This window comes from Ictalurus furcatus, chromosome 4 (genome assembly GCF_023375685.1).
Source record: "Ictalurus furcatus strain D&B chromosome 4, Billie_1.0, whole genome shotgun sequence".
Taxonomy (NCBI): Eukaryota; Metazoa; Chordata; class Actinopteri; order Siluriformes; family Ictaluridae; genus Ictalurus; species Ictalurus furcatus.
The window spans coordinates 12,302,663-12,317,856 of NC_071258.1; the positions used below are offsets into that span (position 1 = coordinate 12,302,663).

A 15,194-nucleotide genomic window follows, 5' to 3' on the forward strand; every position below is an offset into this window, starting at 1 on the left:
CAGTAAGGTTCCCTTAACTAATATTATATACTGCATTATTTAACTTGAACAAAGTACGAACTTAATTAATTGAACCATATTAATTGACGTGTTTATATGTTAACTGAAATTCACCTGGACTAATGTTTATTCAATCCATAGCTGAAAAGAAAGCCCACATATGTAAATGAGCAAAAATGTAATTACGGCATGTAACTTAATGCTGAAACTTTCACAACTCTGGCCTCCAGGTGTAAATACTGGAACATGTTTTTTAGCCTCAGTTCTGAATTTTGCCAGTGAACATCCACCAACATGTTCATTAAGATGTTCATATTGTTTATTGTGGACTTCATTTTATTCATTGATATTATGGAGATTGGTTTATGCACATGGTGATTACTTTATTCCTTCAATTTATTATAAAAAATACTGATTAATACAACACCCTGTCCAGGGTGTACCCTGCCTTGTGCCCGATGCTCCCTGGGATAGGCTCCAGGTTTCCCCGTGACCCTGAAGGAAGGATAAGCGGTATAGAAGATGGATGGATGGACTGATTAATACAAGCATTTTACAAACGTCCATGGTTTGTAATACATTAAAAATGTCAGTTAAGTGTAACCAGCATTCTCAACCATAGGCATGTACAGTCATAAACATGATTACATCAAGTTTTGAAATGACAACAGCAGGCTAAATGAATTTAGATTATGTTTTACTTCCTAATAGAGCGTAAAATGTTATTTCAGTTTTAATAAGAAGAAAAGCAAGAGTTTTAAAGAATTAAAACCTCATTCTCCTATAAATGCATTTAAGGTTTTTAAAGCACATATATTATGGTTTTGAAGCATGCCTAATTTTGTTTGAAAGGTTTCATACAGTAGATTTACATGCATCCAAGGTGCTCATAATTTAAATTGCAGCATTACCTTTTTCCCCCAGTGTCACAAATGACTCGTTAAATGATCCGTTCTGAAGGATTCATTCTAAACCCCTCCTTTCAGAGAGCATACTTTGCTCTGATTGGTCAGATGTCCTAGTCTATTGTTACTGGTCGACCGCTGTCAGCGTGTTTAAAAAAGGAAACGGCCACTACTATATCGAGTTTCAGCTCTGTCTGTCAGCGAGCAGCTGATGAAGACCAGAGGTGGGGCTTTTTGTTACAAACCTACATAGGTTAGTACAGGAAGTAAGTCTGGAATTACTAACGACTCGTTTCAGCTGTTCAAAACCGATCCTTCTTTTGGGAGTCAATAACTGCAGATGTTTCTACATTCACAAACAGCTCTATAACACACTACATGAAAGGTCATGTTTTAAAAAACCATAATAGGTGCACTTTAAAAGCTACTTGACTCTCTCCAAAATATAAAAAACTTTCTATTATCTTACACTGATTCAGACATTTGATACCCAGATGTATACTTCTTTAAATATACACTGTGAATGGTGTGTGCAGCATTACAGCAATTCTCATACTTTACTGTTAATTAATTAGACCGTTATTCTCAGTGTGCACAAGCCACATATTTGATGGCTCGTCTGTTCGTGCTACATAAGATGTTCTTTATTTAGCGTGAACTATATAAGACTCTAAAGTGTCTAAGTGAGAAAAGAGAAAGCAGAAGAGATTGGGAGCTTGGAGATGAGAACAGAAGCAACCCTCGAGGAGAGAGCAGCCGAGGCATTACACTGCAGAGCTGCAGTGTCGAATCTGTTCTGTGGTTTGTGAAAAGACACACAAGACGCACATATTCCCTTTATTCATGATTCATTTATTTGTTTATTTTCAACTGTACTAGTTTTATTGCAATCTGGTTAATTCACATTTAAAAAGCAGACATCATCCAGTTGAACTGAAAATCAATGATATTCATTTTTACAACAACCATAAGGCCCATGAACTGCAAAATTCCATCAAAACCATTATGTTTTTGTCAACTGATGTTTTTTGTCTTTTTTTTACTGTAATTAGAAAAAAAAGAAAATATATATAACAATAATAATAGAAAGGAGAAAAAAAAAGATTACGACTGGCAAGCATTCACAACACAGCACAAGTACCTATTTACTGCAAGAAATAAAAGGTACAAAAACCAAGAGGTGGAAAATAAAGAAATGCATTAAAGGAAAAAAAAATGGCACCAATGAAGTTGTATACAATAAGCAACAGAGGACATGGTAAGTGAAGCATTTCTAGAGACTAAAATCATAGACAGATGGAATTTCTTTTTTTCCATTTTCTCTTTTGTTCCAAAAAAAAAAAAATTTTAAAATGCACAAATGGGAAGCAGGGACGATAGAAAATACTGCACGTAGAATACCTTTTTCTCTTCTCCTTCATTTCCTCCCCCTTCTCCTTTTCTTTTTTTTAATAGCATATCCCATTAATATTCGTTCCCCACCGTTCGTAATAGCTGCGCCTGGTGGCGGAATCGTTAGAGTTTTACATGTGAGTAGCAAATGACACTTTGATTGGCTGTGATGTTGAAATGGGCGTCCCCCACCGGGCCTGGGTTGGGGTTCCGGGCTGAACCGGGAGTCCTGCGGGGCTCGGGCTCACTGCGCGTGCTGGCTCAGTGTGTGGTTCTGCACAGGAAGAGAAGAGAACCCATGAGGAGAGAAATAATAAGCTACGTGCCCACATCGCCGCCCCCTCCCTCCATCCATCTCTCTTTCTAGCCACCCGCCAGGCTTCTCTGTCCATCTTAGGGCCAGCACCCCCTCTTTGATAAGGGAGTACCTGCTCTCTAGCCACATGTGTGCCTTTCCTTCTTTTATTCTCTCTCTTTTCTGTTTTTTTTTTTTTTTTTTTTGCCTTTCGTATTATACAAAGCTAGTCATGCGTCGAGTATCTTTAAATACACACACATTCTTTATTCCTATTTCTCAGAATGGCAAAAGAACAACACGTTATATATTATATATATATCTCATATTATATTCATTTACTATTTGCTTTAAAGTTCCTCTCGTCCATGGCAACCACAAACAGCGTTGTTTATTCGGATCTCTCTTTTTTAAAATTCATATTTATGAATATTTTACAGCGTCGTCTCAATACCTTATGAGACCCACATTTTATGGGCCCTTGAGTGCAGGATATAAATTTATAATTACAACGAGACACCTCTGGTGGACCGTATATGTGCTACGATTAAAATATGCACAAAGGTAAAAATGGTACATGCCAAGGCTAATTAAAAAATGGCAAAGCGAACAAGGAAAAACACACAAAGCGAAAAACACTGTTCAAAATGGTGCAGAAGTTCATCATTGGATCATAAAGGGTTTAGCTCTAATAGGAGCAGGAAGTGTAGATATGCAGGGGCATGGTGGACAGTGTGCTTCTCTCCGGCTGCTTTTGCTGTGTGTTTCTGCTTGCACCACAATCCCAATTCCCAGCAAAGAATGGACATTCATCCACAATTCCCTCTCAAAGCTGCTTTACAAGATTAATCTCTCTGCGACAGAGATTTGCGTTTTTGCGCCTCGATATGAGGAAATATAAACCAGCAAAAAGCAAGTAGGAAAAAAAAAATGAAACCATGAAGGATTAAACATGATATTCTAGTTTATGGCTCTTATCTGAGGATACATACTTTTGTAAATGACTGCTGGCACAAGGGCCATGCGGTTTCAGGAGAGAGGGCCAAGCCACTGGGTCTTAAACCTCAGACTGATGAGCGTTTCAGTTCACTTTGTCTTTCTTTCTTTCCTTCTTTCTGATCTCCTGCCCCTCCCGCTTAGCGTAGAGCAGAGAAGAGAGGACAAGATGGAGGGAGGGGGGCCCTCTCCAGCGAGGAGCCGCATCTCTCTGGGAGCCACTGACCCCATTATGAGAGCAAACCACTTTTTAGCGTCGCGTCTCTTCGCCTGCATTACCGTCCCCTTGCAGCAGAGGTCAGCGTTGCTTCTAACTCTGCCTGCTTTCCCTCACAATGATGAGGGGCAGAGGGAGACAAAAACGAAGGACTGCAGCATCCTGCACGAAAATAATCCATCCTGTCGTCAAGTCCTGTCTTTCTAACCGGACTTTAGAACAGTAAGTGTAACTGAACTGCTGTAGGTTTATCACAGGGTTCTGCTACTCTAAATGATATGTGTGTGTGTGAGAGAGAGGTTTTGATTGTGGAGTGATGAGATGATGATGGAGGAGAAGAATACCACATAGTGGTTAAGTACATACTTATATACATCTACATACAATGCAATACAAAGTGTGTGTGGGAAACACTAGTTATTTGTTGCAGTAGAATATGTGGTTGTGGGAATCTTATGCACATAGGGTGACTGTGTGTGTGTGTGTGTTTCTCCCTCAGGTGCAGTGGGTTGTGTGGAGCTCTATTGATTTGCAGGAGGAGGGATTGAGAGGCAGTAAGGCTCCCTGGAGCCCAGGGTTACACCGCAACTGCAGTGGCCTGATGGAAACTGCACAGTACGAGTGGAGGGAGCTGAGCAAACAAACAACACACACACACACACTGACATGAATGAATATATATATGCCTCGGATATATACACTACACATACTTAACACTATGCACCAACACGCACACACACACACACACACACACACAATCATACACTTATGGTCATCTGAAACAGATACTACACAGACCTGTTTTTTTAGACAAGCAGACAGCACACATATCCATGTCAAACATCATGCCTGCCCGTGTCCATGATTTGTGGCTAATGCAGAGGTGATCGTGCCAGCAACACTTGTTTAAATTAGTTAATCAGTGTGTTGGAACACACACGTTTTCAGGCGGGTCGCAGTTTGCGCTCTTCATCCGAGTGCCTTGTCGGGGTGCAGGGGTATTGATTAAACCGCAGGCGATCGATCACTAGAATAGTGTGTGTCTCTGAATTTGATAATGACTCGCAGTATGACATCAGTGCTATGCAGCTGTAATTGATATATTCTCAGAGAGCCAGAGAGAGAGAGAGAGAGAGAGAGAGAGAGAGAGAGAGAGAGAGAGAGGAAGCGCGAGATTTAAACATTACAGAAAGTGGACTACACTACTATCGTAAAACAATTCAGATCCTACACAAATACTGCATATAAACACATTTCTGTCTAAACAAGACCATTCAATGCATCGTTCTTTCAATACAACAGTCTATACAACTTTTCACTTGGCATGGTATTACAGAAATATTCCATCAACTTCTATTTTGTCTTTAGCCATTACCACTGGTTTTGATACTGGTGCTGCGAAAACAACAGAAAACCTGCTTACTCAACAACTGCCCCATTAACTTTCTCTGCTTTTCTCTTGCCTGAGGTAATCACCCATATGCTCAGATATGGTACATAGATATTAAGCTTAAAAAAACAACAACAGAATATCTCTATAATCCTGAGATACGCCCTGCCTGTGTCTTCACAAGAATCTCCCCAGTCCTGCATGGCTGCACACATCCACACTACACCTGCACCGAGTCCTCAGCGTGGCCACTGCTGTGCTCCAGCAGGAGGGAGGCTCACCAGGTAGAACAGCCTGCCTTCCTCCAAACACCCCCCACCCTGCTCATCGCAAGAACTGGGAGGGTGGCTGCGCGCTTGGCAGAACAGCCCTTCGGAGCTCAGTCAATATCTACGCTGTCATTGTTTTCCTAAACTGGTTATAAAAGAGAGGCTAAATCCTGCGGAGCTGCACACTCCTGGGAAATATGGCCCAGTCCCATTACTAATGCAGAGACCGCCAGACTGCTGCGCCCGCTAAGGGGGAGGAGGAGGAGAGAGAGAGACAAGAAGAGAGGGAGACGGAGTGAGGGGAGGGGGTAAGAGAGATAAAGGAAAATCAAATCTGCGTTTCCCAACACTGCCTCTTTTCACATATGAGCATGTGCACCCAGCCGGACTGGAGCTGCTGTCATGTCACTTTCAATCAGGCCTCTGTGCACGCGTGTGTATATACTGCAGGGCCCCCGGCTCCCGGCTCCCGGCTCTGTGGTGCCGCCTGGGGACGGTGCGGTATCGGTGAGACTGTAATATGTTGGCTAGCTCTGTTCAAACAGAGAAAGAGTGAGAAAGAGACAGAGAATGCTACCAGTATGCTGGATGCACTTTCATGATAGTTTGAGGAGAAAGTGGAGATGTGGTTAGTGTCTAATCAGTAAACTAGGCCTGTCACTGGACTTGAGTGTTATGAGTGTCTCAGAGCATAAACACACCCACACACACACACATTTTATGTACCACTGGCATACAGTATGCTATAGACACTGTATGACCAACAGTGTTCACATATAATTAAAAAAAAATCTAAAACTACCTAACATTCATTATTAACTAATCAAACTAACATCCTTAGGTTATAACCTAATCCTTACTGCAGTATCTGTAGTATATATGAGATACCACAAAGAAGAAATACTACACTTCCCTTTACTGAGGAAAAAAAAAACCCCATAAAGCCTGTTTACTCAAACCTCACTTGTAATGCGAGTCTAATGGAAGTTGTTCATTTCCATCAATAAATGTTTAGCATGCATAACACTACATAGCACAAATTTATAACTACAACCGTAAAACTTTAACAATAAATGTCTTAGAAGAGGGGTGCCAAACAAATGTCCTGTCGGTCGTTCTAAACTGGCTCAGCAAATACATTTAGAGTCTGTGTTCGAAATGAAACCCATTCTTGATTTTACTGCAATTCAATTGAAATATTAAAACCCCAAATTAAAATCTACATTATGGCATTATGGGTCACGACATATAATCCCGATTAAGTCTGCGACAAAATTCCTACAATTTATTGGTCTACTAAACTAATTAGACTTGGCCTAGAATGTAACCTAAAATGAGATATCCCTGTCTTAGAATGAGCCTGACATTGATGAAAGGTCTAGCAAAGCTCCAAATACTGGGGAAATACAGGGAAAACGATACAGTAATTCCAGTTACTTACACGTTCCGGAAGGTTTTGTGGTGTCAAGTGGGCCATCAAACCCACACAACGTAACACATAATCCCAAAAAGGAGTCTCATTGCTGAAAGGATGAATTATACAGATTTAAACTTTGACTAAGGATTTTTATTTAAAAAAATTCTACAGAAATATGTTTTGCCACATTAATTGACCGCCCCAACGACTGCCCTTAGACTTCCATTATAAACGAGTTTTATGTACACAGGTTTTTCGTTCTCAGTACTGAACGCGCGAGTCCGTGATGCTCACACATTCAGTCCAAACGCAGTGGATAATCTCTGGAGTCTTCCTTAAACACATATTTAAACACACATATACATTCTCGGTGATTCAAGACGCACTTAATACCTACAGTATGGACAGGGGACTCGGTAGAAACAGGAAGAGGAAATGCTAAGGCTGGCAGTAGAGAGGGGAAGAGGGTAGGTGGGGGAGAGAGGGGAAGAGAGAGCAGTGTGTGTAGCTTTGCTCTCAGGACACAGGCCTGTCCCTCTCTGCTCCGTTTTTAACACAAAATGAAAAATCACCTTTGCCGCTTGGTGCACTTTAGTGTGGCTTATTTTTAGACCCACTTGACAGTCTTCCAAGGGCCGGAGACTAACAGATGGGCTGTCTTAAAGCTTCATATGCTCTCAGCTCTCACCTCCCAGAGACAGGAAACTCACTTGGGAGTGGGCTACAAATAAACGGCCCCCTGCCCTGCCCCTGGATTCCCTCACTTCATACACTCTCTCTGTCACACACATACACATTATATATATATATATATATATATATATATATATACACACACACACACACACACACACATATATATATATATATATATAACCCAACACTTACACAAGAAGCCTGCACCCAGCCAGGGCCTGTCCATGTCCCTGTCCCTGTTCTCCCTTTCTCTGCGGCAGTGTCCTGTTTCACTACAGTGCACGTCAACCTGTGCATTACACAACTAACCCAAGGGAACTTGCTCCTGCCCCTATTGCCGCCACTTAATAATGCCAGAAATGGGTTCGCACATGAGTCACTCATATACGACTGATATGCTCTGCTCTACATTTCAACACCATGTAGCTGGCCACACAAACACTCTATAAGCGATTCCTTTTGTGTGGATCGGTGGATCAGATTGCACAGGTGAAATCAGACATCATTTTTTTCTCTCCCCTGACTTGTTTGACACAAAGGAACTGACCTACTGCTGCACACGGTTCCCGCAGAGCAGGCTCATGTCACACAGGCACACACTCCTTAACACAATATCAAACACCTGCACATATAGACGCCAGCGCCTCTGTCCCACACTTGTCTATTGAGAACCCATTTTCAGGCCATTAATCATCCAATTATTCTGAACAAATTAGGTAGCTTAGGGATCTACCTTAAGAAATGTATTTCCTAGTGACTAATAAGGTAGCTCCTAAATGTCAACACATACTCGAGGAAAGACATGGAACAAAGCTGCCTTCATGTAACATACAATTTGCATGTTACAATCTAAAACTTGCACAAATCACCCCTTTTTCATGTACAAGTTTCAGATTACAGTGCTGTGAAAAAGTATTTGCCCCATTCTGATTTCTTCTGTTTTTGTGTCTATCTCATACTAAATAGATCTTTTAGATCTTCAAATAAAATACAACATAAAACAAAGGCAGCCAGAGTAAACACACAACACACTTTTTAATTTTTATTTTTATTGAAGCAAAAAAAATATCCAACACCTATCACCCATGTGAAAAACTAACTGCACCATTAAATTTAAAATATGGTCGTGCCACCTTTATCAGCAATAAGTGCAACCAAACGCTTCTGAAAACCGGAGATCAGTCTTTCACTTACTTCTAGCACTAGGACTTACACCTATGCTTTAGATCATTGTTTTGCTGCATAATCCAGTTGTACTTGAGTTTCAATTTGCGGTCTGAAGACCGGACATTATCCTTTAGGATTTTCTAGTAGAGAGCAGAATTCATGTTTCCCTCAATTATTGCAAGTTGCCCAGTCCCTGAAGCAGCAAAGCATCCCCACACCATCACACTTCCACTACCAGGCTTGACTGTAGGAATCATGTTCTTTTTGTGGAATTCTGTGTTTGGTTTATGCCAGATGTAACGGGACCCCTGTCTTCCAATCAGTTCCACTTTTGACTCATCAGTCCACAGAACAATCTCCAAGGTTTGAGGATCATCAAGGTGTGTTTTGGCAAGATCAGATGAGCCTTAATTTTCTTCTGGATTAGCAGTGGTTTTCACCTTGTCACTTTTCCATTTCCAAAATGGCATTTTTGCCCAGTGTCTTTATGATAGTGGAGTCATGATCAGTGACCTTTATTGATGCAAGAGAGGCCTGTAGGTCCTTTGATGTTGTCTTTGGCTCTTTTGGGACTTCTGGATGAGTAGTTGCTAATAGTAGATAATGGCCGTCATTGTGGTTCTTTTGGAGTCCCAGAGCCTTTGAAATAGCTTTGTAACCCTTCCCAGACTGATGTGTTTCAATCACCTTCTTCCTCATCATTTCTGGAATTTCTTTCAATTTAGGCATAGTGTGTTACTGGGTAAGACTTTTTAACCAACTTCATGCTGTTGAAAAAGTTCTATTAAAGTGTTGATTTGATTGAACAGGGTTTGCAGTAATCAGGCCTGGTTGTGTGTATTCCAGCTGAATCCCCTTATGAATGCACTATACTATATTATACTATACTACACTATATGTTAAGAAAAGACTAAAAGTTCTAAAAGATTAAAAGTGTTTAAAAAATTCCCCATCAGGAAACCAATATACAGAAGTGTGCATAGTAAGATTCTGAAGCTTGTGGCCAGATAATTGTACCAAATCAGATCATACATTATGACTAGCTAATATTAGCAGTGCATTTGAGTTTGCAATATATCGTTTATAGTTGGAAATACATTCTAGCAAAAGCTTCCGAGTAGCACCCTAAAAAATCCTTCACTTTGTTCCTCTTGAGAAAGGAAGCCTTAAAGGTTTTTTTTTTCTTTTAGAAAAGGTTTCAAGTAAAAATCTTTAGAAAGCTCAAAGCTCTTAATCAATATAACCTGTAAAACTATTTACAGTACATGCTCAAGAATCCTTGAGCAACCTTTTTTTTTTTTCTTTCTAAAATAGTAGAGCCACCTGTGGAGCAATACATTACAGCTCTCGTTCACATATTTATATACAATCCTTTATTCTCTCCCTCTGGTTCTCGCTTTCAACACACACACACACACACACACACACACACACACACACACTGCTGTAGTACTGGTACTGAGCTCAGTGGGGCGGTGAGTCTTGCGGGTCCCAGGCGGGCCATGTCATGGGTGACAGCGCCGCAGTAGGCTAAGGGTAAGCTACGCTACGCTAACTGCGTTCTGCTGCTCAGAGACGCACCGGAGTACACGCACTCACTTTCCGTGTCACAGATACGACATACCAGAGTCTGTCTCCATGGAATGGGAGAGTTTGACTGTAACACATTCCTAAACTATGAAAGACAGAGAGTGAATGAGAGAGAGACTGTTTTCATAAAACATTCTGTCAGATGCTGGTCATTGGGTGGAAAGGTGTGAGATCCCTATTCGTATCTGTGCCTATGTTCCTGTACATGTGTATTAGAGTGAGACACAATGTATGAGAACACAAGTGTAAAGCCCCATTCTGTGTTGTGTGCATGTGAGTAAGTACGAAAAACGAACTGTATCAGACATGCAAAAACTCAACCTGTCTGCATGAATGTGAGTGTGTGAAAGATCCCTGCGTGTGTGTGCTCTCTGTGTGAGAGATCATTAGAGATCATACTATCACATAATGTACAGAGTGATTACAGAGTTCTTCAACTCTACAGGCAGCCTGAGCACACAAACACGATGCAACACAAGCCATTATGCTACCACAATACAGAACCTTCACCAGCACACACACTACTAACACTACTGTTAAAGGTGCAGTACAGTACTATTTTCAAGCATTTGATGAAAATGTATTATTCCTGAGTGGCTATGAAACACGTTTCCTTAATAATACATCATTTTACTGTTTTTCTTTGCCTCCAACTGCATGGTTTTGAGACCACCACCAACCATTAATAATTATAAACAGACCCCTCAGTATTGATGAGTTATTAGCATGACACAGCAAGAAGTTCCAGTTTATACGCTAACATTAGCTTATACCGTTAAATTAGCTAGCTAACCGTATGCTCAACAAAGAGAGAAGCATGTTTCTAACCTGAGGCTGTTTCAAACATGAGAAGGAAATATTCTAAATCATAATTCATTACATTATTCTAATCCATTCTTGTCATGAAAGAAGTATAAGACGTTAGTTTTGAGGTTGCTAGCTAGTGTTAGTTTACTGTCAGAGTTGCATGTGCTAAATGTGTCTCTGCAGAAAAAGCGATGTATAGTAGAGAAAGTCTGCGATTTAGAATGGCGTGCAGGAATAAGGAGAATTCACTGTCTGGTACACATTTTCATATTTTCTCCGGGCTGCTACAGCTCCATGTAGTCTAAAAACCATCAAAACACAGCAAGGAGTGAATTTTGACATATTATACATTATCCTTCTACCATTTCAATATGTACTGCTATCTTTAGATCAACATATTGTGCTGTGAGTGTATGTTTGAGCATGTACACAATTGTCCTTAACCATTACATGACAATAAGCATACCTAATAATCTCTGATTCTCTGTGAGTGTGTGTCAAGCTACACATGCTCCTCCTGAGATACCAGTGATCCTGACCCCTTCTGCTCCCCAGACCTGCCTGATCCATCCTAATGCCTTACTTCTGGTTGGAGTTCTCATCACTTGGAAATCACTCGCTGTTGCTGAGGACGGCCCCACATGGACAGCCTAAAGATACACTGCAACCATGAAGATGGCTTTGGACTGCAGTTGATACAAACTGTTTTGCTACGATGGCTTATGACTATAATTGCTATGATAGCTTTAGGAATGAAATTGCATTGAACAGTTTTTCACTCACTTCTCCATCACTGAACAGTTGAGACTTCATGTGAAAACGATAATGAATTTCTTGGTTACACAGTTGCACTTTTTGGCTGTATAGCACACAGTGCTATATAGTCAGAGAGAATTATTTGTAATTGCAGTATTTGGTGTCACCCAGATGATGATGGGTTCCCTTTTGAGTCAGGTTCCTCTCAAGGTTTCTTCCTCATGCCGTCTCAGGGAGTGTTTCCTTGCCACCGTCAAATCTGACTTGCTCATTAGGGATAAATTTATACATGAATATCTGGAACTTATATATTTCTGTAAAGCTGCTTTGTGACAATGTCTAATGTTAAAAGCACTCTAGAAATTAAATTGAATATATATGTTGGTGGGAAGCACATTTGCCTCGCACCTCGGGGATTGAGGGTGCGACTCCCACCTCCGCCCTGTGTGTGTGGAGCTTGCATGTTCTCCCCGTGCTTCAGAGGGTTTTCCTCTGGGTACTCCGGTTTCCTCCCCCAGTCCAGTGACATGTGTGGTAGGCTGATTGACATTTCCAAATTGTCCGTAGTGTGTGAATTTGTGTGCGATCATGCCCTGCGATGGGTTGGCACCCAGTCCAGGACGTCCCCCGCCTCGTGCCCGGAGCTCCCTGGGATAGGCTCCAGCCTCCCCGTGACCCTGTGTAGGATGTGGTACAGAAAATGGATGTATGGATGCATAGATGTTGGTGGAAACCAAATGTCCCCACAAGGACAGGACTATCTGACGGATTTGGGACATTTTTCCCCCCATAGCTTTCCTTTTGGTTATTGAGGTTGAGTTTAGGATTAGATTTCCATGTAGCCATAGAATTAATAATTATGTCAATCACAGTTTCTCACAAGGATCTCAAGACAAATGTGTGTGTGTGTGTGTGTGTGTGTGTGTGTGTGTGTGTGTGTGTTTGCTCATTGTTTACAGCCATCTTCTTGGGGACAGACTCGTACGTCACTGTCAATGCTGTGACAGGTACTGCCCCAATCTGGCAATCTGCAAGCGTGACAACACCACAGCATGCAGAGAAGAGCTGTAGCACCACCGAAAAGCCCTGCTCAACTGTCATGTCTAACAGGGGAACACAAACTACACGCACACTGCCAGAGCAGAGTCTGTTTTGTCCCTCCTCCCGCTCTCATGTCGTGTCTGTCCCCGTCTCCTCTCAGTTTCCTGTGTGTCACAGACAGGAACGAGAAAAACAGTGTCAGCAGCAGCAAGTAAAGGGCTAAAGAACTGTGTGGCAGATATGAGGACAAGGTTTACGGTGTTCCCGACGGATCCTTTCCCCTCTTCTCCTTCCCTCCCCTCTCTCTTTCTCCTCCTCCCTTTCTTTCTCTCACACCACTCCTCAAATTATTCAATTTAGAGCAGACGCCACATCTCCCTGTGTGCCGAGCTGCTGAAGTTCACTCTATCTCGCTCTCGCGCTCCCTCCGTTTCTGTCTTTCCGTCCCTCTGCTTCATCTATCCCTTCATTTCTCAAAACCCTCTTATAGATCATCGTCTCGAGGAGGGGTGCTCTGTGAATAAAGCGAAGGATCTGTGTGTGTGTGTGTGTGTGTGTGTGTACTTGTGTCGACAGCTACATCTTGGAAAGTGTGGAGAATTTGCAAACTGATGCATACTTCCATCACTATTCATTATACGCACACAACCCCACGCAGACCCACATGCGCAGACACACACAGAGCCCAAACCGGTGTCCCATGTTGTAATAAAATGAATTCGAATGTCTTGATTTTCTCCGAAGATTTGTGCTGCACCATGGTGAGCGGTTTTGATTTGAATTCACCATGCCACAAACTCATCCGAGTCTCCGGCTCAGCAAGAGAGCAGGAACAAAACAACAACAAAACAAGTAAACAACTTAAACATGTCCCCTCCTGCTCTGGCTTACTCTAGTGCCAGGCAGCAGTCCACTGTGTGTGTGTGTGTGTGTGTGTGTGTGTGTGTGTGTGTGTGTGTGTGTGTGTTCCCTGAACTCCCTGACAAACCTCCTGTAAGCCATGATCTCACTGTCTGGAAATATGAAAACAACATACACAAATGACATAACAGTATAATCACATCAGTGCATTAATAAGAGTGTGATGTCATTCATTTACTTTCATTATCAGTTTATAACAACGCTCCAATTATGGAGTCCTCTACATGACCTATTTGTGTTTTATTCCATTGCAGTGAAGCGTGTGGTGGAGTTTCTACTCAGATACAGGCTGAGGGATGGGTGTATGAGTGTATGTGTGGTGGGGAAGATGGTGGTGCTGGTGGGGGGTGTAGAGGTTTAGAGGTGTGTGTGCTCTTCTCAGCCCAATGCTCATAGCTTTAAACTGGAGCTGCTGCCTATATTGCAGTCCCCAGGTTACACCTCAAGTAGCCAGCCAATCAACAGTGAAGGGGGGATTGGGGAGACTGTGTGTGTGTGTGTGTGTGTGTGTGTGTGTGTGTGTGTGTTGGGGTTAGGGGTCTGAAGAGAGCCCCCCAGATCCCCATTCTAATAAAACACAGTGCCATTCCACAAGCTAGGGCAGCTGGGACATGGGCAAACGGCCACATGCGCACACACACACACACACACACACACACACACACACACACACACACACAAAATACAAGTGTATGTCAGCAACATAAACCCAACAATATTTACAGTGATCATAAACCTAAATAATATAAAATGTAAGCTAAATCTGCTCATGCAACATGAACTAGAGACAGGCATCATGGTCATTTTGACAGCTTGAATACTTGACAGAGGAAATTAATACCGAGTACTTTTATCCAGAGAACAGAAACAGGTTTCATCTCACCAACTCGTATTGTGCATGAGCCCCTTAAAAGCAAGATTCTGAGTAACATGTCATCTTTTATCTGTGTTGTTTTCTCTTAAACTAGGGAGGGGGTTGGGCTAAAAGGACTGGATCTCTTTCTTTGCTATATATAATTAGCAAGCAGTGCCGAGCCACACTATAACTATAACTCCAGGTTAAGGTAAGTCATAGCATGGCATAATGGGGATAATAATATCTATTTAATACATACTGTGTTTCTTCATAAAGAAAAGCTTTCATTTAAAACTAGTAAATTGTACAAATCGAACGCCTTGCAATGAATTGCTAGGGATCTATATTTGAAAATTCAAGCGCATGCTCATTTGGATAGTTTGAAGGATTTACCGTATCGTGTACCTTCATTGGAAAGGAATTCGAATAAAACTGAAAAATAAGGAATACTGAAAACTCTGAAAAGGTTTCACCAAATA

At 41.7% G+C, this 15,194-nt stretch overlaps 1 protein-coding gene across 2 annotated transcripts in view; it reads right to left on the reverse strand.

Annotated features, from left to right (window-relative positions):
- Positions 1-1,556: 1,556 nt before the first annotated feature.
- Positions 1,557-15,194, reverse strand: part of znf423 (zinc finger protein 423) — a 175,058-nt gene continuing 161,420 nt past the window's right edge. For both annotated transcript variants that reach the window (XM_053623015.1, XM_053623014.1), the window contains exon 8: positions 1,557-2,571. In XM_053623015.1, the coding sequence (XP_053478990.1) occupies positions 2,542-2,571 (30 nt within the window). In that variant the 3' untranslated portion in view covers positions 1,557-2,541. The remainder of the gene's footprint in view (positions 2,572-15,194) is intronic.